The sequence below is a fragment of the Phalacrocorax aristotelis genome, chromosome 21 (assembly GCF_949628215.1).
Source record: "Phalacrocorax aristotelis chromosome 21, bGulAri2.1, whole genome shotgun sequence".
In the NCBI taxonomy this organism is placed as follows: domain Eukaryota; kingdom Metazoa; phylum Chordata; class Aves; order Suliformes; family Phalacrocoracidae; genus Phalacrocorax; species Phalacrocorax aristotelis.
In genome coordinates this window covers 5380971-5405007 of record NC_134296.1, presented here as the reverse complement: position 1 = coordinate 5405007, position 24037 = coordinate 5380971, and the positions used below count along the sequence as shown (strand labels likewise).

At 50.8% G+C, this 24037-nt stretch overlaps 1 protein-coding gene across 16 annotated transcripts in view; it reads right to left on the bottom strand.

Annotated features, from left to right (window-relative positions):
* Positions 1 to 24037, bottom strand: part of NFASC (neurofascin) — an 80119-nt gene that overhangs the window by 18715 nt on the left and 37367 nt on the right. For 4 of the 16 annotated variants that reach the window (XM_075115539.1, XM_075115543.1, XM_075115540.1 and 1 more), the window contains 12 exons: positions 23692 to 23816; positions 21940 to 21975; positions 21063 to 21164; positions 20752 to 20949; positions 19746 to 19816; positions 18311 to 18533; positions 16087 to 16202; positions 14621 to 14825; positions 12549 to 12671; positions 11750 to 11923; positions 9771 to 9785; positions 2719 to 2949 (listed from right to left, as the gene is read on the bottom strand). In XM_075115539.1, coding sequence (XP_074971640.1) covers positions 2719 to 2949; positions 9771 to 9785; positions 11750 to 11923; positions 12549 to 12671; positions 14621 to 14825; positions 16087 to 16202; positions 18311 to 18533; positions 19746 to 19816; positions 20752 to 20949; positions 21063 to 21164; positions 21940 to 21975; positions 23692 to 23816 — 1619 coding nt within the window. The remainder of the gene's footprint in view (positions 1 to 2718; positions 2950 to 9770; positions 9786 to 11749; positions 11924 to 12548; positions 12672 to 14620; positions 14826 to 16086; positions 16203 to 18310; positions 18534 to 19745; positions 19817 to 20751; positions 20950 to 21062; positions 21165 to 21939; positions 21976 to 23691; positions 23817 to 24037) is intronic. The other 12 variants (XM_075115545.1, XM_075115547.1, XM_075115550.1 and 9 more) reach the window with 9 other exon arrangements.

Genomic DNA, 24037 nt, shown 5'->3' with positions numbered 1-24037 from the left:
TTTAAGGCTCTTTACGTTGTGACCACACAAAGCCCAGCTCAATGAGCAGTTCGCAAATGGACGGCCTTGCTCATCTGTGTTTCGTGAACATCTCACGACAGTCAGTGCAAGGAGGGGGAATCACTTGTGCACCACCAGGATTAGCTCTGGTGCGCTCTAAACAGCCGTGACCGTGACCTGCCTTTTCCTCTCCCGTCCCCCTCGTGGCCATGGAGCATCGTTCCACACGCAGTAATTAAGACCGAGTAATAGGTTGCAACCGTGGGAGCTGGCAGGATCTCTAATGGCATCACCACCCTATAGAGTCCCCACGCGATCTGATGCTTACTGGTGATATACTTAACCACAAAGTCAGTTCCTGCAGAGTAATTGTGGCTCCAGGTGATGTTTGCCCAGTTACTATTAGCCATAGCTCTTATGTCCCATATGGACGATCCATTGGTGGCTGGTGGACAGGTTAGAAGAGGAGTTAGTATTTTGGATTATACATGAATGAGACCTCATTTAGTATCTGGTGTGGGTAAAACCTTTCAAAATCATTGCTGGTGTTTGATCTCAACCTACGAGCGTGCCTGAGGACGTAGTTGTTCATTCAAGATCCTTAACTTTAAACTTCTGGGGGAAGTTTGGTAGCAGAAGCTCATTGCATATTGGTGTTTAAGTCCAACTGCACTCAGCTTATCTTTGGAGTCTGAAGACTAGTGTGGCACGTCCCTGAGGATTTCGGTCAGCAGGGAGATCTCCTGGCTAAACTTGTGCCCAAATGGACATGGGAGACGCGTGCCTGAGTGCACACGGACTCACTGCCACAACCGAGAAGGAAAGATCCGGAGAGAATATTGTCATGTTACTGGGTCTAGAGACAGCCAGCGGGGCAATGAAGTCACTCGTTTGTGATTTTGAAGGTAACGATTGTCGACGTTGCTTTCGCGAGCGGATGAACTTAATTTCTGGCTAGAGTTTAGTGTGCGTTTAAGTGACGTCAGGTAAGTTACACCTTGATTTTATTATTGTGGATATTGTTATTTACTTTAGGGTGTAGCTCAGGTTTTGGTTTGACAAAATACAGATTAATAACTCCCGTCCCTGGGATGGGGGCAGCTCTGTGACTTCTAGGGAATTGCAAGGACCTGACGCTGTGGGGTCGGGGACCTGACCTAGAATCCCTCTTACAAATACAACCTGTGCTGCCACACAGCCGCCCTGTCTGCCCGCATTACGGCTCAGCCTCTTCCCTCGTGTCCCCAGGGTGGTTTGGGACACGCACAGTTCCTCTCGCAGCTCCTATTTTCCTCCCCTCTCCTCTCCCTGCTCTGTGGCAGCGCGTGCCTCGCCGCTTAATGGCCTATTTTCAATTAGCAGCGTTTTCCCACGTAGTCATTTAATAGCGAGAGTTGTGGTAGGGATCTTGCTTCATTACTAAGACCTCATACATAGTGATGAAGCTGCACCTGTATATCTTGCACCGGTTTTTAAGCCTGCTCTTTCGGCAGCGCGGCTCCCTGCGTGCTTCCCCTCGACTCGCAGTTAGCAGCTTGGCACAGCCTAAGGGCGTCTCCGCCCGGGGAGGTGCGTGGTGCCGCAAGCTGGGACACAAATTCACGTTTCTTAGTTCAGGTCTGCATCTTTCATGGGCAAATGAGTGCAGAGCAGGAAATGTGCTGCTGATTCGCAGATCTGTTTTGCTGTGGAGTATCAGGTGGAGGCTGGTCTGCCCGGAGTTTGGTTTTTTTTAGCCATCCTGAGCTAATCTTATGCAAGAATGTAAAGAAAGGGGTCTGAACTGCTTTAATCGAATTTCTTGAGTTAAATGGGTGTCAACTTTGATATTCGCTACTATTACCTCCTTTCCCTCTTTATGAAGAGTTAACAAGGGCTTCTGTAGCTTTTGCACTTGCCTTTTTGAGCGTATCCTATCCAGCTACGTAACTGAATTCTTTTGATTGCGTTCCCTTTTGCCACTGGTTTATTTTTTAAAAACCTGAATATGCCTATCCAAAATGATTTATTAACTGTACATACCCTTATAGCAGTGTTCTAAAAACAAGGCTTAGCAAGATACACCTCTCTGTATCTATCAGTGAAACACACATAGTAGAGAATAGTCCTCCACCAAACAGTTTGATCATCCCATCCTAGCAGATCACATGGGAAGTTTATCTTGACCTGATAAATACCTGGCACACACCTGTGTGGTGTAAGTTAAACCCTTCCCCAGCTCTCCTGTGGGCTATGGCTAGGTTACATTGCAAAGAGCAATAGCATAAACCAAGAGAGTCATATAAATGACGACAGGTCTCTTTGCTAACAGTTGATGTGCTAAATATGAACTGACATCTCCTATAATAGTAACAAGAACCCCTTTTTAAAGGCAATAAGATACGAGGCAATACTTCTGAGAGCTTTTTTAGGGTCTTCCGCCTCCTTCCCAAACACTGAAGCTAATTCAGCATCGCGACACCCCGGGGGAGGCCGTGCTACCCCTGAGACAGAGACCGGGAGGGTGGCACAGAGACTGCCAGACCCCCAGATTGCTGGGAACCACTTGTGCACCTCAGCTCCTGAGCCTGTGCCACCTCCGGCTCCTCACAAAGCCAATCCCAGAGCGTGGGATGTCTTAAATTATGCCTCTGCCCGTTATTAATCCTTGCTCTGAGCAAGATGCGGGGAAGGTCCCAGTAGGGTTAGAAGGGTTAGAGTAAAAGGAAAGTGCAGTACCCAACTCCTGCTTTGTGGTGGCTGCCGGAGCCCTCTCTGTAGCTGTTGTAGTGCTTGCGACGGTGGTGGCGGGCAGAGTGGTGGCGGCTGTGGTGGTGGTGGTAGTTGTGGTGGTAGTTGTGTCGGTAGTTGTGTCGGTAGTTGTGGTAGTAGTTGTGTCGGTAGTTGTGGTAGTTGGGGTTGTTGTAGTACTGGTTAGACCGATTGTAGTTGGAGGCAACCCAGTGGCAGCTGGGAGAGGGAAACACTGGCTTTTTAGACGAGGTGATGTCTCCTCGGGGCTTGCACTCGCCATCCCCGACGGCCGGACGCGCAGGCACACGAGAGAAAGCAGAGCAGCACGGCACGGAGGCGGGGGGACCGGGGCGGGTGGCAGCCAGCAGCACCAGGAAACACGAGGCTGAACCCCTTTTCCCATCCCCGTCCACGTGCAGGGACGGCCGCGCGCCCGGCCGAGGGGCAGGGAGCGATGCTGGGGGCAAAGAGGGGCAGCAAGCAGGGGGCTGCCCCCAGCAAGCTGCTCCTGCGCACCCACTGCCTGCACCCGCTGCCTGCACCCGCGCTTTGATCCCTTTCCCAGGGCCGAACAACCTGCTTCTCTTCTGCCTTTGCTCTGCTGCCCGTACGCCCCTGGGCTTAAATCGCACGGAGGGCATGGAGGGAGGAAAGCGAGGGGTGCTTGGTGGGTGCACAGGGCAGGCTGTCCTTGCCCCATCGTCCCCCCATGCAGAACTGCGCTGAGAGCACTCAGGGCTCCCTGAAATAAGAAACACGATTTATCTCTTAAGAAAACATGATAATCCCATTTGTCGTGGGCCAGGCAAGGCACAATTACATTAATTCAGCAGCCCCTGGACTACACCTCCAGCACTGTTAAGCTGCCAATTCAGCCTGCAGCTTCTCAGCTGTTTCCTTCCTGGCTTGTCTCTGTACTAATACCGCAGTCCGGTGATGGAGAGGCTTTAGCATTAATGTGGATTTTAGCTCGTGGGTGAGCGATGGTACTTTGCCATCACTGCCCCTCACAATTTACATTTAAATTAGGACAAAGGGGTTGGCACACCCCAAGCTGTCCAGGGGAAAATCTGAGCAATTTATTTTCTAAATAGCCCCCGTCCGCATCTCACCGGTGCCGTACTTCCAGAGCAAAGGGGTAAATGTGCACTTTACGCGCTCACCCCGCAGTGTGGTTGAGAGGGTCCTGAACACCACCGAAGGGGAGTGCATTGGCTTGGGCCTGAAAACCTGCCAGCAGAAAATGCAGCTGAAATGCTGCTTAACCTATCTAAGGTAAATGAGCAGAGATTTAACCTGCGATGCTTGCATTAGAGTATATTTACTTACTCTTACTGTAAATAAAGGGATTACAAATCCCCGTTAGGCAAATGAAACCGGCTATTTTAAATATCAGCGGCAAACAAGAATAGCTCTAAGAAAGTACTTCTTTTAAAAGGTGTCCCAGAACCAAGCCAGCGCTTGCTTTTTCACCAAGTCCATCCCCGAGAGGGCCAACCCCTAAAGCCTCAGCCCTTCCAGAGATCCAAAAGCAGAGAAGAGCAGTAGGTCACTCAGTCCCTCTCCCTACCGACCGCAGCTGCAATAAAACCACAGTTACCAGCACATCCCAAAACCACCGGCCCCCCCCAACGTGTGCCCGGAGAGCAGCGCACCGTCTCCGTCACGGTACCGACACAGCATCGCAGCCAGGCTCATGCAGCAGTGCAGCCACCCAAAGAAAGCACCCGCCTGGCACAGCCCGTCGCTGCCCCGTGGCCGGGCAAGGGGCTCGGGGGGCGCGGAGACGGCGGCGACAGGGAGGGGACCCAGCCTGGGTGGGAAGTGGCACGGCTTTGGCCTCGGGTGTCTCCAGCCTGACCCAGCTGCAGCAATAGGGGTGCTGGGGGTTTTGCTGGTCTGCGTTTCTCTCACCCGGTTACTGACGGAGGGCTTTGCTGTGTCCTGAGGCTGTAAGTTACAAAAGCCTTTCTTGGGTTGTTGAAGTATTAACATTCATCTTTGCTGATTCACAGCGGGTTTTTTTGAAGGTTAAGAGATTAGTGTCACTAGGTTAATATTACCATTAACCCGATTAAGCCGCAGTCGCTGAATAGGTTTGCAATGTACACAAACAGCACCACAGACACTAGTTATTAGCTAATGCAGCCTCAGGGTTTCCTTTGAGAATCCCTGGCTCCCTTCTAAGGAAAATAGGACCCAACAAGGCACAAAGTAACTTGCTGAAAGGCCGGAGCTGGTGGGAAACCCCTGGCTCCCAAGCGCTGCATCATGTCTTTCCTGCACAGCACCTTCAAGGCCAGTCTGCATCACCTAGCACTGATGTTAACAGCTTTAACAGGAGAGAGTCGGCTTTAATGCTCCTCTAGACCCTAGACAGGCAGAGATTATCTGGGATAACTCAGAGCTTCACTATCCCTCGTGTAGGTTATCACCTCTACGGAATACATACAGATACACACGCACGCAGGTGAAGCTGCGGTGCCAAGACCCTCCTGGATGCTGCATTGACCGAAGCGGTTCAGCATCGGTCTGAGCTGTGCTGCTCAGCGCCGGCCGATAGAGATGCCAGGCAGGATTTGCCCACACCACTCCAGCGCTCCAGGGGAAGTGCTCCCCGCGAGCAGGGCCATCACATTGCATCAGGATAACACAGGCTCGCTCCTGAGCGGGTCCCAGCATGAGAGCAAGGAGGGCGTGTTGGCACTGGGGATAAAAATGATACTGGAAGGACTAAGAACAGGTAAAAAGTGGGATCAGGTGAGTCTGGAGAGCGATAGTTCAGAGGGGAGGATGGGAGAGCATCTATGGGCAGCACCGTGCTGCAGGGTGGGATGGGGCGGTGGGGAGGCAGCCCTGCTGCCAGCCAGCCCTGCTGCCAGCCAGCCCGGCCAGGGCTCCCACAGCCATGGTGGGATTTAGGGCTAAGCTGCCCTGGGATTCAAAGCTACAGCCTCTTTTGTGTGTGAATATGAAATGTATGCGGGAAAAAAAGCTCAGCTGGGTGATTTGGGGAAGAGAAGATAAGGGGCATTTTCTAGGCTTTGAAATTCATCCCCTAATGAGAACTGATTTCAGTCTGGGGGGAGATAAAGGCGGTCTTTGACAGAGATCAGAGCGCTCCCGTGTCCCCTGAAGAAAAGGGCACCCCGCCACAGGGGAGCGGCAGGGAGCAGCCTGCACGGGGCCGCAGCCCTTCCCCGGGGTACCTGGGGTCCCCCGCTCGCTGCCCTCCACGTCGGGGCTAATTAAGGAGCGTCAGATCATTGCTCCTGGCAGCAAAAGGGGGGAGCGGGAGGAGATGGAGGCCAGGGTGGCATTTCCAGAACTGCTTCTTTTGAAAAATCTACAAGTCACACACGTCCTTCTAAAAATATGGTTGTAACACTTCATCGTATAACGTATAACGTATAAAGTTTCTGAGCTTTGCAGAGTAGCTGAATTAGTTTTTCTGCATTCCCAACACGAGGTTCACTCAGGGCTTTGACAACAGTTGCCTCAAGTTTAGGTACAGGACCGAGCATTTGTGTGATGGAGAAAAAATTCCACCCCGCCTCTGAAAGCAGGAGGTGGTGCGGAGAAGGGGGCTGCCACTTTCCCAGTTGCAGGGCTGAGCAGCACCTTAAAAAACCAGTCATTCAAGCAGGCTTCAAACTGCCCCAGTACACCCAGGAAAGCCAGAGTAAAAGCCAGCAGCCGCAATTCCCCTTCTCTTGCTCCCACCGTAGCCTGGCCCATCTTCCTGGAACCATCTAAACGACCATTCAGCTCATTAATAGGCCCCGTCTTTGCGAGGCAGAGATGATTGCTTTTTCTGTCTGCAAGATGCATTACCCTTTCAGGTAATGGAGACCGAGGGGCACAGTGGGGAGGCGATACGCTGGTGTAATGGGCAGGGGCTGCAGCAGTCTGGCTGTAGCAATTAATAGGCTAAGTAACGAGCGAGATGCTTGCAGCAGGGCGGCGGCGCTCTGAGCTGCAGCTTGGCTCCTGTGACCATGAACGGGCCAGTAAAAAGAAGCCCAAACCTTACACCAGAGCTGTGTGAGGCTCAGATTAGGAAAAACTGAGAGGAAGACTCATAAGAGCAAAAGGGGGATAGTTAAAGAGAGAGCCCCTTCAGAGAGGGACTCGAGTCCTGCTCCAAGTAGTGTAGCAGTTCCAGCAGGAGTTGCATGGGGTTTTTTTGCAAAATACAGGAAACAATACACATCCCTACTGCTCTTTAATTATTTAAAAGTGCTTTTAATGTGTTGTTAGGCTGTAGTAACAGCTCTCCCTTGGGTGTGTCTACAAAATAATTGGGCTTGGAGAAGTTTGATTAATTTTTCATGAGTTTTGATGATTAGCCAAATACATTTTCAGAGATTTATATTTTCTTCTCGCCCTCTCCCAGTTTTTAACAACAGAAGGAAATGGTGAAGTCTTTACCATAAAGTGTTCCAAATCTGATGCTAGCTATAAGAAATTCAAGAATAGAAAAGAGCAATTGAGCAGCCTCTAAAAGAGAGGGGTCAGCAGTTCTCTCTGTTTCTACAACGAACAATAGGCTCTTTCTCCTCTGGTTCCTAATTATGGAGAGACAAGAAGGGAACAGAGAAAAGTCAATGTTTTTTTCCCTTAAGGTCTAAGACCAATAGTTTTTATGGTCCTTGAGAAAGTTTTTCAATACACATGGATTGTAAAGGATCCCATTTTGTTTTTTTCCCTCATTCATAGCATAAATGAGAGCCCTTTCTTTTGAATGTCCTCCTTTTTCCCCTATCACCTCTCCTTTTGTCCAGCCTTGGCTTCAGAAAGGTAAAGCCTTGCCTAAGGGAAACTCCCTGCACTTCACTTTGATTCCATCAAGCTTGTCCAGCTTCTCATACACCTACAAAACAGGTATGACCCTGTATATGTGAAGTTACCTCTGGAAAAAAAGACCTTTTAATTTTTTTTCAGTGCCAGCAGCCAAGAGCAAATGGCAATTTAAGACAGTTTTCACTGTGAATCCATAAAAATCTACAAAATCTAGGTCACTGAGCGGGAGATAATCTTCTGAGAAAGGTCAAGCAGTATTTCACGCGAACCCCGTACTTGTTAGGAAGAGAACCAGCCTCTTGGGACAAACACCGCTCGAATTGTGTACCAGCTCCCGCCCTGTGCCCTAACGAGAAATGCCACCCAGCTCAAGAGTAAGGCAAAGCCGTGCGCTGGGCTTACGCTGCCTTGAGTTCCCTGCCTGCAGCACGGTGAGGATGCTGCGGCTGAGTTAGCCCTTAACGTCCTACCACTCCAGTTACTAACTCCTACGTGCCTTTCGGCGCTGGCATAGCTTTTCACTTCACTATTTTTCCTAGTGGAAGGTAAAAAATAGAGGGGTGGGGGACCAGCGGGGGCTGTTCTTGTAGACTTGTCCTTTAAATGGCATTTCATTCATCTAGCTTCCAGTGGTATAAGAAAGTATGCCTGAAATTATATGATGCTGGAAAGGTAAAGAGATCAGGTTGTGTTTCCAAAGTTCAACAATACCCGCTGCAAGAAAATCTGGATTCTTGTGGCTAAGCTAAACCCTGGCCAGAGTATGAGCTCTAGCAGCAAAACAGCCCTCCAGACTCAGAGGATAGAGCTCCTCTAAGCCAAAAGGTTACGTCCAGTTTCAGTTTCCCACCACCCAAAGCAGACCAATCTGTTACCCCCTTTTCCTTTTCTTTTTTTTTTTTTTGGAAGAGAAAATATAGCAAGAAAAAGATTGGCATCTACTCAGAAAGAAGAAAAAAAACCAAAACAAAATAATAGTGGGTAGAGAGAAATCACTGCAACAAAATAAAAGGAGAAACATCTATGAGGTAGGAAAGCAAAACCTACAGGTGCAGAGAGCTGGTCCTGCACTTGTATCACTTGGGAAGAGTCTTCCCTAAGAAGCTGTTCCTCCTTGGGAAGCCCCGGCAGCCCCGGGGCCGTGTCCAGCAAAGGCAAAGCACGACTTCTTACAGAGCCCTTGGTGCAGGGCAAATGAGTGCTGTTGCTCCAGACCAAAAGCTTTTCGGCAGCGTTCGGGGTGTATTTTGGCTGGCTGCACTCCCTAGCGCTGCCGATAGCCCCCTGCTGAGCTCGGTCACGGGGCAGGGAAGTCGTGCCTGCAGCTTTTGTGGGGTGGGTGTCCTTTGGGCAACCAGAAGTTGTGCTTATGCTTTGGATTTTGCAGGGTTGACACTGGGTAACTGAGGATTTGGGTTTCCTTGAAAGCAGGTAGAGATGCTGCCCCTCCTCGTTACAACAAAAGGTTTCGCTCTGCTGCTGTAGAAATTCGCAATCGAGGGCAAAGCCAGCAATAGCCTCGCATGCAGACATGCACAGCTGTGGCGCAAACGCTGTCCTTAACCCTTTCAATGGGCACCTGGAAACAAAAGGATTCTCCTGTACAAAAGCCCTGGCAGCCTTAAAAGAACCCCGGGGAGGTGTGTGCCTTGGGGTGCCCGGAGGCTGCAACGCCGACCTGCGCGGCCAAGCGGGGCAGCTGCTCCAGCAGCAGCAGCGCAGGCCCTCGGGCTGGGAAAATGCAGCTCAAATACTGCAGGGCAGAGCACAGGCAGGCACCGCTGACTCAGGGAGGGCTGGTAAACCGTCCTCTGTATCTCGCAGGGCAGGGATGTTGAGGCTTAAAAAGAGAGAGGGCTTTGTGCAGACCTAGGATTATAAACCTCTTTAACGGGGCAACTTGACTCCCATTTTTGTTTGCACAGTCTGTGGCGGCTGCGGTGTTTGGTGGGCTTGGCTGCCATTAGGCATCTGGGAGGTTGTTAAACCCCACTCAGAGATATTTTAATCTTCGCAGAACCCCCCCCACCCCGCCCATGGAGCCTGCCCTAGCCCCTGCTGCCTGTGGGGCTTCGTTTTACCTGCTGTCGTTTCATATGTCCAATTTAGACTCCTGACGCTTCACCTTCCCATTGAAAGGGTTAATGGAGTGCATGCTTAATTGCCAGCCCACCCGAGCGAGCGTGGAGTGAGCTTTGCCCCATGCCTGTTACCTCCTCCGGCTGGTACGGTACCTGGGGTTGGCGTGGCTTCAGAGGGCAGCGCCAAGGATAGAGAGGGGAATACGAAGAGAGCATAGAAAAGAAGGGAAGAGAAAACAGAGGAATATATAAAACAACCAGAACACACCAAGAGACTCGGGACCACTTGCACACAGTCACCAAAGACTTGAGAGAGGGAAAACATGCGTTAGCCACAACCCGTCACCCTCCCGTGCATCGGAGCCACTTGCACAGGGCAGAGAGAGCAGCGACAGCCCCTTGGAGAGGGACGTTACCGGCTAAAGACACACCAGCTCGGCGGCGGAGCTGCCAGTGGTGTCGATTAAGCAAAGTGCTTAAATCTAATCCCAGCAAGGACTGGGTTTGACACTCTGCATTTCACCTTAGTTTCTTCTAGTGTAATTCTAACATCAGTGCTCCTCCTGCCTTGTGTGGGTTGGAGCCCGTGGTGCAGAACATCACAGAGATGGATTTTATTTAAACTTCTCAGGTGAATGAGTCTGGCAAGCAGAAAACAACCTCTGAATGCATTAATTGGTTTAATTTTCTTAATCTGCCTTTTTTTTTAATTCCAAACTCATCTTTCGTGTAGCTTTACAGCAGGTACCTTTGTATCAAAGCTACTCGTACTTACATGCCTGTCAGTAGCAGAACTCGCCTATGTCGTGTTGTACCTCAGGGTCTCCTGTTTTGAGGTCAAACTTTGCCATATTTCTGTAACTTCAGACTGGGATTTGACTCTTTATTTGTTCTTGCTGCTTAACAGCCAACGCTTTGTCCTTTCGCTAAGTGGCAGCAGCTCGTCCCTTCGGCGGGGGCAGCCGGGGAGCGCTGGGTGCCACCGCCCCTCCGCATCCCCAACCCTGGGGACAGGGAGCCTTACCTTGTCACACTGGCGTACACGGTACCTGCTCTTTCCTGATAAAATCAGTTAAGCAATATACAACAGCAGCTGGTTATGGCTATTCTTTAGCTGTGCTCTCCTAACAGTCACTGTTAGCAGCATATAGAAACGAACCCAGTAGAGCAAACGTATGTGAAACAACTAGAACTATTGGCTATCAGCACCGACAACTTCAATCCCGTCCTTGTGCTCTAAGAGTTTGTTCAGCAAAGCTCCTTCTTAAAGCAATGGCATGCCCCCTCTCGTCTGTGCCGGGTGTAACTCAGCTGATGGTTTTCCCATAGCATATGCAGCCCCATCTCCCGTCCTCTCACGGCAACTAGCGGTGCTGGAGCCCACCTAAGAGGTGTCAGGAAGCATTTCATTTCCACTGGGTCACCAGTAGGAATTACTTTTCCTACTCAGAGCCATTAGTTGGGGAGGGGGAGATGGAGGAAAGGAGACAAACCCCCCATTAAATCAGAGCACTAACCAAATCATAGGTCTTTTAGCAAAGGCTAAAGAAAGGAAGGAGCCAGCTTTTGTTTCCCTGAGCTCCCTCAGGGCTCCTGAACTTTCACTTAGTTTGATGAATGGCCCACAATGGGCATTTAATCTTATTATGAATCTGGGCGTAGCTTTGGAGGGTCAGGTCAGGTGCTGGTTATGGGGTGACAGGGGTGGCACTGCAGCCCCTGCCTGGGATTTGCTGCCCAGAGGATGCAGCTGCTGCACCCCCTTCGAGCTGCTTAAAAATCACCCACATCTGCCCCTTATTTAGCTCATACAGAGAATGCAGCAGGGGGGATTAGAGCTTCATGTTTAGCAGGCTGAGAGCAAGATGCTCTCCTGCTCCAGGGGCACTGTGGAACGCTAATTGCTTGGGGGTCAGCAAGACCCACCTCTGTAGCATTTCTGCTGCAGTCTTCGGTCCTGGTTCATCACCTCTCTACCCCTGCAGTAGATAGTAGCTCTGCGTCAGTTACTATCTTGTACTGGTTGCTCTGTGGACCACCTGATTCTCTGACCTGCCGTTTTTGGCTGATACACGTACCATCACCCCCCCCAACCCCTCAGCAGCGCCTGCAGCTGTTGCTGCTGCACATACCTTCATTCAGCAAGGCTGGTGACTCCTCCACTATGGTCTCGCCTTCTCCCACCTGGGTCCGGGCGCGCAGGAAGAAGCGATAGCGCGAGATGGGATCTGTCCTCTGCAGGGTGAACCTTGTCTGATTGGGAGAGAAGTTCTCTACCAGGGTTCGGCCTGTTTTGGATCCATTAACTGGGGAGGAAAGGCAGGTCGTGGTGGCTTCAGCCTTGTTTCAGAAGTACTGTGCTATCTACCTCATCGCCTCAGCCCCACGACCGGACCTGCAGTCAGTGTGGGGCCACATGTGCCCAGACCTATAGCTGCTGTGAAATACTGGTGACTTAGTGGCTGGGGGACCTGCTAACGGGGACATTTGGGATTGTATAGGTCATCTAGGAAGGGCATAGCACAAGTGCCAGGGTCTCAGAGGAGGCTGTACCGCCCCAGGCATCATGCTGGGCTCTGCAGAGCGAGCTGCGCTCCAGGCAGCATCTCCTGCGCAGCTGGGAGCTTGCGTTTGTGTGAGCACATAAACTACTCAGACTGCGTTTAAAGGGCTTTCTAAATCAGAGATCAAACTTAATTCCCTTCAGTGGTTGTCTGGAGAACCACGGAGCACCCGCCACCCTCCCTGGTTAACTGCAGCTGCCCAGCGCTGCGCCGGGACCCCTCTCCAGCACCAGCGTATCTCACCTCGCGATGGAAGCCTCCAGTTCCTACCGAGAGCTTCCTGTGCTAGGTGAGGGGGTAATTAACAGCAAGGAAAATAGTTAATGACTTAATTTGTATCACTAAGAAGATACCACGTGGAACGTACAGGCTTGATATCTAAGGTTGTATCCTGTGAGGACGCCATTGGGGTGCTCTGGGTGATCCCACTCCAGATTGATGCTTTCCAGATTTGGCTGTCGGATTCTTAAATACCTGGGGGAACTGGGCACTTGGGAGGAGGATGGGACCAGGAGAGAGATGGAAAGAAGAAAAAAAACATACGAGATAACATACCTTACATTATACATCGCAGGCTGATGATACACTCAAGAGACTCATAAATACACGCACGCATTTAACAGACACACTAAAGGTCAGAAACCGATGGAACAAGGATCTGTGCCAGAAACCGTGCGCCAGCCCAGGGTTTTCAGCAGCGTGTAATGCAGGGAGCAGACACCAGAGCAGCTCTGCATGCAACCCCAGCCCCGGCAGCACCGTGCCCGTGCTGTGCTGCGCTCTGGGGACCGCTGCCCTCCAGCACATCGCTTGGCCAGGCACCCGCAGAAGATGCTACAGCCAGGAAGCCGAGCTGTGACACAGATCAAGTCCCACGTCTGTACGTTGGTCGCATACTTTACTGGTCTTGTTTACAGCCCCCGTGCAGCCCAACGGTTACATCTCGTCTGTTTGTCTGGTGGAACGGTGGGAAATAGTGTAGCAGCTTCTCTTACTGCAAAGAGTCTTTGTGTTATTAATGCCTGGAGACCTCTAACAGGGAGCTGGTGCACACACAGTGGTCCTTACCCTGAGGAGTGGCTGCTTTTATGACTGCTTATTCAAAGCTAGCGAAGGAATGAAAGCATTATACGTTCTTGAGTTATTCTCCTGCTTGGCTCATAATTGCAGTGGTTTGACTGGGGAACGAACTGGGCTCTCTGATCTGAGATTAGCGATGTATTATTTTTTCAACAGAAGATTTGAGGAATACCATTCAAGCTCCTAAATGTCGCTATATAGTCAATAAAATCGCTTAGTGGTATAGGAAGAAAAAAACCCAGATCAGCTGTTTACTTACAACAAGAGTATAATCTGCTAAAATTGTTTCTAGCAATGCCACCCACGTATGCATATAGCTGCCCCCAAACGCTCCGTGCCTCTAGCACACAGGTAAGCGGCTCAATCAAAATGCACTTGGCTGCAAAACCACCCTACTGGAACAGAGGCCTTTCTTTTTAAACAAGCTTAACTATGGCTGGTCAATTGAAAATCCTTAGAAAATGGTGACAGCATCCAAGAAAACATTAAGGAAGGAAGAGACAGGACTGAGAGATGCTGTTCTTGTACAGCAGGAGTAGGATGAAGAGGAAGACCCCGTAGTATTATGTGTTAGCTGAGACAGGATTTGCTTCTAGCTTCTACTGTTTTCTCCTCTTGCATTTTTGTAACATACTGTGCCAAAAACATCTGTGCTATAGGCAGATTCGTTGCCAGCCACTGAAAATACAGCTCTAACAGAAAGCTATTGGCGTGCCTATAAATAGCTCCTGTGACAGCAAGAAAATTAAAATCTCAAGTTCATCCTTGACACAAGCTCTTTAAACAGAAGAATGAGGCACTCTTGCCTTAAAAGCCTGACGGGGTATTAGTGGCAGCCTTTCAGAACAAATGTGCTTAGGTCTTACAGAGATTTTACTGCCTTTTACTGAGCAAGATGAATATATTCACTCCCGTTTCACCGACCCGCAGCGCAGGGAGGTGCGGTGACATTTGCAGGTCAGGCAGCAAATCAAGGGCACGGTGCTGTGCCTCTGAAGGGGCTTTGCCAACATTTCGCTTGTTCGGCCTCAGAGCTACTTGCTGATGTGTTCAAAGTACCTGAGGGGGTTTTTAGATTGATGAGACAGCACCGGTAGTTAGCTCTAGGTGTAGCTGCAGCGATGTCACCTACCCCGCGGTGACGAAGGCATACAGCAGTGCCGAGTGACGGTGATGCTGCCCAGAAGGTGCTGCCCAGGCTCAGCTAAAATCGTCCCTAGCGCCTCTCCCCAGCAGCATCGTGGCTCTGCCGCAGAGCGGTGCAGCGCCCGCTCCGCTCTGCAGAGCTGAGCCACCCAAACCTCTCCCAGCGCGCCCGAGGGACGGGTGCCTGCACAACCCCCCGCCCCGGGAACGTACCTCCTTCGGGTGTGGGGAACTCCTTAACTTCACTGCGTGGCCCATCGCCTCTCCCGTTGGTTACAACCATCTCAAGCTTGTAGTTGCTGTAAGGAAACAGCCGGGACACTATGCCCCGGTTTCGGTCTCCAGGAAAACTCACATACTGCCGTTTTTTGGAGACCCACAGGTTCTTCAGCAAACTACTGTCTCTCCAGAAATAGGCCTTCAAGAAACATGCATGGCAAGTGAAGCTTTTCCCATTAAAGTGCAATTTGTTTTTTTTTCATTAACAAAGCACAGCAAAACTTTGCCTTTCCAAAGAGCAGCTCTCAGCTGCAGAAGCCTTTTAGAGTAATTAATGAAGGTCCACGCTCTCCCAGCGAGGCAGGTCAGCGGTGTTACCCGAGGAAGAGCCTGAGCATGGGGTTAAGTGCTTACCGAAGGTCACAGAGCAAAACCAGCTAAGCACAGACTACAAAGAGCCGTTTCTGGCTCCCGCGCTCCAGGCATCAGGTGACTCTCCCTTTCTACCCAGATTAGTACCGTAGCGGTGTACAAGGAAAGGTGGGATGAGTCCAGGCACAAAGTCTGAACTTGGAAAGTCTCCCAGTTGAAGGCCTGACTGGAAATCTTATTTCATGCAGAAATAAGATTCATTCAGAAAATAGACCAGAATGACAGAGCAGAGGCAGAAAAAAATAAATGAAAGCAGTACCCAGGGAGCTTTTGTTACGTCCAACAGATTATTGGATTTGGAATGTTACAACTGTTTGCAGGACACGCGCTTTTGGAAATGTCTTAAACTCTGAGAGAAGGGGCTCTGTCCAGACTTTTGCTTGTTTTGAACGGGGTTGATCCTCTATACAGAAACACTGGTATTTTACCTTAACAGTAAATAAACAAACAGGATCCATGCTGTATTTAGTTGTCTGTTAGTCTGAACCGCCGGCTTTAGCCTTTGCAGGGGTTGGTGCTCATTAAAAGACGATGTAGGTACTTTGGGGATGACACAAAAACTAACCTGTTTGTACCTATCTGAGGTCACCCCCCACCAGAACCTGTGTCTGTGGTTCTGGGCAGCTCTAGAGCCAGGAGACACCATGCTGCATGGGCAGGACCACCCCGAGTCCCTCTCTGGGTGCACAAGGGCAGCCCCACTTGCTTTGTCTATCGCCCCAGATCCTGCGGTCAGGCACTGGGAAGGACCCGCCCGGAGCCGAGCCCTGGGGGGAGCAATGGGAGATGTCCCCGGCCCCGTCCAGGCACCACAAAGAGCAAACCAAGGCCCTTCATTTCTGGTGCTGCTCCAGAGCGGAGCTCAGCCCCTGTGGTCTGCGCCCCAGCCGTGGCAAAAGGGTCCTGATGGCCGGAGGAGAGTTTTCTGTCATCCCCATCGCGTGCAGCTCCGTCAGCGGGGCCGCCTCGGCTTGTGAGTAGGTTAGCTGTATTAATAGTCAGTGCCGAAGAGGTTTGGTTTTGCTCACTCTGTACTCCTTGAGCTGTCCCTGGATGGTGTCCCCGTGCACTCGGGTCCAGGTCAGAGCAATGGCAGTGCTGTTTAAAACTCTTATCCTAACATCTGTAGGTGCAGCCTTTGGATCTGAGCGTTCAGGGATAAAGCAGAGCGTACGTTAGGCACCCAGCACTACCCTGGAGGTCAGACAGACAGACACCCCTCTGCCCCCCTCACCTTTGCCGTGGTTTTCTCATCGCAGCATTGCCCGGCTGCTGCAAACAGCCGGCTCTGCCATCTGCTGGCACCCTGGCCGGCCCTGGCTGCCGGCAGCGTTTTCATGGGGATAATCATCTCCTTTCCCCCTTCCTTAAATTCAGTTTCTGAGGATTTGCAAACTTGATAACAGAAACCAGGAGCAATAGGCCAACTCTCAGCTTCCCAGCTGCCCTCGGTTGGGGTGAGCAGACCCTACGACCCTGCAAATACCGAGACTAGCATCCCTTACCTCCGTCCCCCTCACTTGCTCCCTGACACGTGCATGCTTTAAAAGCTGACTGCTGGGGTTTTTTTTAGCAGCGCTTCCACAGGAAAGAGGGGGAAAATAACCCCCATATTTCATTCAGCCAGCCATCACAAGAATATTCGTGATCTGGTTAATAGCAGGGCTTCCTACCCGCTGCTGCAAGAGATCGTGTTGGCAGCGAGGGGGGGGTCTGGCTCGCCTCCCTCTCCGAGCAAAGGGTAGCACAGCGCGACGCTGCCCGGCAAAGCCAGCCCGCTCCTGCTGCAGCTGATTGGTCACTGTTAGACCCAAGAGTTACAAAACTACCTGTTATTTCTGTTAATCTGGGTTTGGTCAGAACCTACTGTTGATCCAGTTGGGTTTTTTTACCTCCTTTTTACAGATCACCTGCTTGTATATAGAAATTTGCAGTTATTTGTGAAGCAATTCGGACGTGGCCAGGCAGGGACTAGTGGTTTTGGTTCTGGGTTTTTTTTTTTTAACATGTCCCACCCCTTGGGATACAGAACAGATTTGTCTCTGGGGTGTGGTACAGGAGCTTTGGTCTCCGTGGTTTACCTCCATGCAAAGCGCACACGTGTGCAGGTTCATTCAGATCCTCCCAAAACTCAAAGTTATGGCACAAGTTTTCAACTGAAACTAGAAAAAAAACCCAACAACCCCAAATCTGGCAGTGCACCAACGGGTAGTGCGGAGACAGCGGTGCCGTCAGGTGCTCGTGCAGCTTTTCCAAGCACCAGCCTCCCGGCTAGGTCCAGCTTTGCTCCCAGTGCTCAGCTCTTACCCTGACTCCCACCATTTCTGCCCGTTTTCCTTCCCGTTGCCCTGTCTCCTCTGGGAGAAGATTCCCAGCTGGAGGATGTGTCGTGCGTGTTATCTCAGCACCGAGATTGTGGATTTTCTTGAAATTGCTCTGCCCTGTTTATGGCCCCTTGACTTCAAGCCTAGAGCTGTGGATGATTAGCTGGCTTATCTACCTTACTTCTTGGTCATCCTAAAGTCATATAGCCAGGGACCCCTGCTGATGCTGCAATGCAAGGAACTAACATATATTTCTTTAAAAATAAAGCTGTTGGCAGCAAACCACATTATCCTAACAGGATAAGGATAATCGTAGTTCAGAGTCTTGGATGCTACAGGCACAGAAAGTGATACCAGTAGCCCAGAAAGAAGGTGAAAAGAGAATTAAACAAGCTGGGTGCTGTTTTGCGTGACCGGGTGGAGAGTTTTAAAGGAATATAAGCTGAGCCGATGGTGTGTTGCGAACGGGAGCCCAAGCTGGGGCTTAGCTGGGACCTTATCAGAGAGGCACAAGAATCCAGTCCAGGATGAACCAAGGCCCTTTTGGCCATTCGTAGCACCTCTCATCCGAGATGACCTCGGTGCTCTACAGATGTCAGGGGCAAAAAAATGTAATGTGGTTTATTGGAATACAGCCAGAGCCCATCTTAAATGAAATCTTGCTGACTTCCACACTCAGGGTGTTATCTGGGTATTACAGGGAGCGAGGGAGAGGCTAAGTGACTTGGGTCATTCTGGCAGCTGCAGGCAGAGCCCGGAACAGAATCGAATGGCCAAGCCTCTCTCTTCCAATGTCTCGAACTGGATTTTTGTGCCAAACCAAGCAGTGCTACGATCATGTCCCGGGCACAGGTGCCAACCCACTGACCTCAGGTGGGATCCTGCCCTTCTGAAACCCTTAACGATCTCTGGCTGAGAAAATACTCACAATCTTCCCCTGAGTAGCCGATGACGGTGTCAGGCTCTGGTGCTCTACCAAAGTCGTTCTCTGCCTGCACTTTGATCTCGTAGGGGACGTAGATGGGTGTGTTCCAGACGACATGCCTTGGTGCCTTCACTGTCTCATTGTACCAGCTCCCTCGGGGGTCCCTTCGCCTCCATCTCACGATGTACCTGAGGTTGGGCCCATAAGCTTGAGTTGCATTCAGAGGCTTAATGGACCAAAACAGAAAAAGAAAGTGAGAAGGAGAAAAAGCAGCTGTATTTCTCTGCTGTGGAGCTCCAAAAAGTTCTGTTCAGCAGCTGGTTCGTATTTCATGCTCCATCAGTGAATCTCAAAGAAGGTCAATACTTTTGTTCCCAGGGAAAGACATATCTAGTTCTTGCCCTCCAGACCTAAGGCAGGACCAAGAACCATATCGTTATATTCCAGTCCCTACTCCCACTGCCATTTCTGTCCTCGTTACAGATGCTGGCTTATTTGTGGATGACACCTGCTGGTCCACAAAGAAAAGCAAGACCTGGTCTCTGTAAGCCCTATATACTGCTTAAGGAATCAGACTCTCTGAACATCCTCCCTAACTCGTATCTGTGATCCACCGTCATTTATTTGGGGCTTACATAGTTGCAAATTATTGTTTTTATCACAAATCGTCTTCTAGGCACTAACAATCCCTCTCTTGCAGATGCATCTTCTGCTTTTTATTTCCTTTATGATCATTAAGGTTATGGTAGTCTGTAGGTACATCGCACATGCTACAGATGCTGAGTCCTCTATATGTCAGCATTGTGACCATAAAGGTAAGACCACAGAACCATTAAGGTTGGAAAAGACCTTTAGGATCATCAAGTCCAACCGTCAACCCAACACTACCATGACTCCTAAACCATGTCCTGAAGGGCCACATCTACACAGTTTTTTTTAACCCACCCGAGGGACGGTGACTCCCCCACCTCTCTGGGCAGCCTGTGCCGGGGCCTGACCGCTCTTGCAGTAAAGACATTTTCCCTCATCTCCAACCTAAACCTCCCCTGACGCAGCTTGAGGCCGTTCCCTCTCATCCCGTCACTGGTGACTTGGGAGCAGAGACCGACCCCCCCTCACTCCAGCCCCTCTCAGGCAGCTGCAGAGAGCGAGAAGGGCTCCCCTCAGCCCCCTCTTCTCCAGGCTAAACCCCCCCAGCCCCCTCAGCCGCCCCCCAGCACACTTGTGCTCCAGACCCTGCCCCAGCCCCGCTGCCCTTCTCTGGACACGCTCCAGCCCCTCAAGGGCCTTCTTGTCCCGAGGGGCCCAAACCTGAGCCCAGCATTCGAGGTGGGGCCTCCCCAGGGCCGAGCACAGGGGCCCCATCCCTGCCCGGCTCCTGCTGGCCACACCAGGGCTGACACAATGGGTGGCTGTCAAGCATCAAAGAAGAACTTACTGTCCAGGTTATCTCCATGTTGTTTTTTTGGGTTCCTGCACCTTGAACTCCTGTTGGATTAATTTCAGGACCTGAAATTCACATTGAAAAAAAAAAATGCAGTTTATAATGTTGAAAAATTACCATTTGAGTGGTTAAAACCCTTTACTGTGCTAGGCAAAAGTACTTCCAAGACAGAAGTTAATGGCCTGATTTTTCCAGAAGTTCCCATTCAGGTTAATGGAACATGAGACTAGCAGCACTCTTGAAAACCAGGCCATTTATTTAGGAGCCTCCTTATTTTTTTTTTTTTCAAAATGTCCTAAATCTTTGAAAGACAGCCATTGTGAAGCAACCCCAGGAGCCGAGTCTGACACTTTTGAAATCTGAAACAAGAAGAGTAATGCCAAAAGCCAACGCTAGATGCCAGTAGATATTGCAGAAGTATCTCTGCAATGGTTAAATTGAGAAATGCGGCAGAACTCGTAAGCTTCTTGTGAATTCCCCATATGAATTTTCCCAAGTATTCTACAACGTACAAAGCACTGGGCACGCAAACTGAAGACCCTCCTGGCCAGCTCTGGCAGTGGACAATGAATGAGCAATGTTGGAACAAAATGCCTTTTGCTTGTGGCCAGTTTACACTTGAGTCTAGTTTTCCAAGAGACTTCTGGGCTTCCTGTGGTCAGAAAGGATGAAAGACTTTGTTAAGAAAGCGTCTCTGTAAGGTGAAACCGGGCTTTCCTTCAACAGATTCTGCTGGAGCAACCTTTGCATAAATCTTTCCATTTGAGTTTTGCTGCTCTGCAGGATATAATTCACAGGTTTGAGGGTGCGATAGATAAAATTACACCCCAGCACAGGCACGGCCCAGCTCATTCCCTCACCCATGTAAATCTGTTCCTGTTATAGGACCTGTGACCATACACCTCGAGGGAAGGGTCTACACAGAGAGCGGTGGCCAGAGGCTAAGAACAAGGTCAAGCCACGGCGGCAAGAGGGATGGGGTGGACAGGACAGTACTCACGCGCCCCATTGGTCTGGTATCGTTCAGAGGGCACACTGGGCAGGCTGCTGCCCACGTCGTTCACCGCAATCACCCGGAACTGGTAGTTGACGTAAGGAGAGAGGCTCAGGACGGCCGAGTTGACGCTGCCAGGGTATCTGGAGTGGTTATGCCACATGCCGGGTTGGAACCGGTCCTCCTCAAACTGGACAATGTAGTCTGGGGGAGGGGGTGGAGAGGTGAGGTTAAGAGCTCAGCTCGCAAGGAGAATTCTCCCTCCACCGTGCAGAAGAATGTGAGAGGGATACGGGGCAGAGGGTCCGGCAGCTGACCTGTGATGGGGCTGTTATTGTCATCTCCGGGAATCCACGTCAGCCGCACGCTCCTCTCAGCCAGGTCTGACAGCTCCAAGTCACGGGGCCGGTCAGGTCGTTCTGTTGGCCGAGTAACGAGACAAATTAGGCTGGGATTGTCCCAGGAGCTGGCAGTCCCAGTTCCCATCCCTTCTCCTGGGAGGGGAAGCCCTGGCTGTCTTAGCCCAGACCCGTGGGAGGACACGTGCCCTGTGGCACGATTCGCGTCCTACAGCTCTTGGTGAACCAGTACAATTTTTAAAATACGAATGTGCTCACATATTAGTTGTGCCCTGGCTTGAAACCCTACCTGTTCCCTGTACAACTGATGTTATCTGGTGGTGGAAGCACAATACGGTGGCTTAGCAGGGGAATATGTGATCTTACAACAAACTACACACAGCTGCCCAAAAAATAAATGCAAACAAATAGAACAGAAAGGACACAAAGCCTCAGTGAAAATACATACTTGTTAGAAATGCTCTGGGCACAATTCTGGTTTCTTTATCTGGGCACAATCCACATGGTTGCACAGAAGCAGCTCATGCAATAACAGTAGAAACTCCTTTCCAGGTAAAGGTCAAGAAATTCAATGAGATTTTTTTTCCTCCCATTTCCAGGTACCAGTAAGATGATTCTTGCACTCAAGAACTGGCATTGTGGGACACGAATTGATGCGACACAGGCTCTTTCTACCCACAGCCATCTGGATGGGTTTTCAAGGACAACATGGGCAGGACTTGGAAGCATCAGCTCCCAGTTTTTTGAACCCTAGATTTTCTGTTGGCGTTGTTGGCACGGCAAAACAAAATCGGCTTACAAAATAAAATAAACCCAATGAATTAGTGATGATTACCTTTCGGTAAGTCTCGCAAACGGTTAGCAGGGACAGCTGCAAGGTAAGACATCGGTTGTTAACAGTGTTAGTTTAGTCATTAAGCTTGGGTGGTCAAAGGAGCACCTGGCAAATACAAAGTTACACACACAGTTACAGATTTCAGAAGGATCTGATTCTGCCTGGGGGCCAGAGTATCGTAGCATGGTAGAACCACAGAAAGGTTTGGGTTGGAAGGGACCTTTAGAGGCCATCTAGCCCAACCCCCCTGCAGTGAGCAGGGACATCTTCAACTCGATCAGGTCGCTCAGAGCCCCGTCCAGCCTGGCCTGGAATGTCTCTAGGGATGGGGCATCGACCACCTCTCGGGGCAACTTGTTCCAGGGTTTCACCACCCTCATAGTAAAAAATTTCTTCCTTGGATCCAGTCTAAATCTCCCCTCCTTTAGTTTAAAATCATTCCCCCTTGTCCTGTCACAGCAGCCCTTGCTGAAGAGGTCACCCCCACCCTTCCCACAGCCCCCCTTTAAGCACTGGGAGGCCGCAGTAAGGTCTCCCTGCAGCCTTCTCTTCTCCAGCTGAACACCCCCAGCTCTCCCAGCCCGGCCTCGCAGCAGGGGGGCTCCAGCCCCCGGAGCATTTCTGTGCCCCCTCTGGCCCCGCTCCAGCAGCCCCGTGTCTGTCCCGTGCTGAGGAGCCCCGAGCTGGAGGCGGCGCTGCGGGGGGGTCTCACAGAGCGGGGCAGGGGGGCAGCACCCCCTCCCTCGCCCGGCTGCCCGCGCTGCTGGGGAGGCAGCCCAGGGCACGGTTGGGGGTCTGGGCTGCAAGCACACATCGCCGGCTCGTGTCCAGCTTTTCACCCCCCAGCACCCCCCCGGTCCTGCTCCGCAGGGCTGTGCTCAGTCCCTCCATCCCCAGCCTGTGCTGATACCGGGGGCTGCCCCGACCCGGGTGCAGGACCTTGCACTTGGCACAAGTACGTCCTTACCCCAGAGACCTCCAGGCATGCTCTGCACACCTTTACTCATAATTCTAGTAGATGGCAAAGGGGAAGCATCAGCCCGCTATAGAGTTAATTAGCTATTAGGGGAGAGGAAGGGAAATAAATCAAGCCCAGTCAAATTATTAGGGATACAAGATTCATACTGCACTCTGACTTCTGTAGGGCGTTGCGGGTCTATGCCAGCGGCGCTGGCAGGTTGGGGCGCTCCTGTGGATGCAGCACATCAGCAGGATCTGAGGTGGCCAAGAGCAGGGACTGATAACTCTCTGTTTTGCGAGTAGATCTGGCAGTGTACATAAATGGGTGTGGGGAACGGGTTTAGGTTTGTCACTCCCCACACTGGAAAGGGGACCTGCAAGGCTAGGAGTGGCTCCCTCACCCCCTGGTTTCCAGTGTTCCTCAGCAGCCTGACATTCAGTTAAATCCACTTGTACATTTAGGACTGTTCTCACAGCGCTTCAACATTCACATTTGGATATTTTTAGCTGTCTGTAATAACTGCTCTTTTTTTTTTTGGGGGGGGTCTCAAATGCAAGTTTCCTTCGACTCAAATTCAATGCCATTGTCCGAGTCCACGATTAGGCAGCACGTCCTTGCCGAGTCTTGCAGCCACAGAACAATTGCTCTGCCAGCATCTCCCTGAGCATCTCTGCTTCAGAGGATGATTCAGCGATCACAGATCACCCTTTCAGTCTGACCTTGAAGTCAGTCTGTTGTATTAAAAATAAAGCACGTAGCTCCGTGCCAGTACGTTGGCAGGACAGCTTTACCTAGTACGGTGAGGTACGCTTTAGCCGAGTCCTTGTCCAGCTCCGTGCTAGCTATGCAGGTGTAATCCCCTTGGTCCTTTTCAGCCACGCCATATATTGTCAGACCGTCATCTTCTTTCTTCATCCTTAAAGGGATGAAAACGATAATCACACAACTGTGCCTAAGCACATTAGGCAGCAGGCTTGAGGTCTAACTGTTCTCTGATAAAATACATATAAAAGCCCAAACAGAACAGGAGGATGTCTCTGGTCTGAAGATCTTTATCAGCTAAAGATGTGTTGAGTTATTCTTGGCAACCTCATTTCCTAAGGAATCAGCGAATGTGCTCTGCTATATATCTGGAAT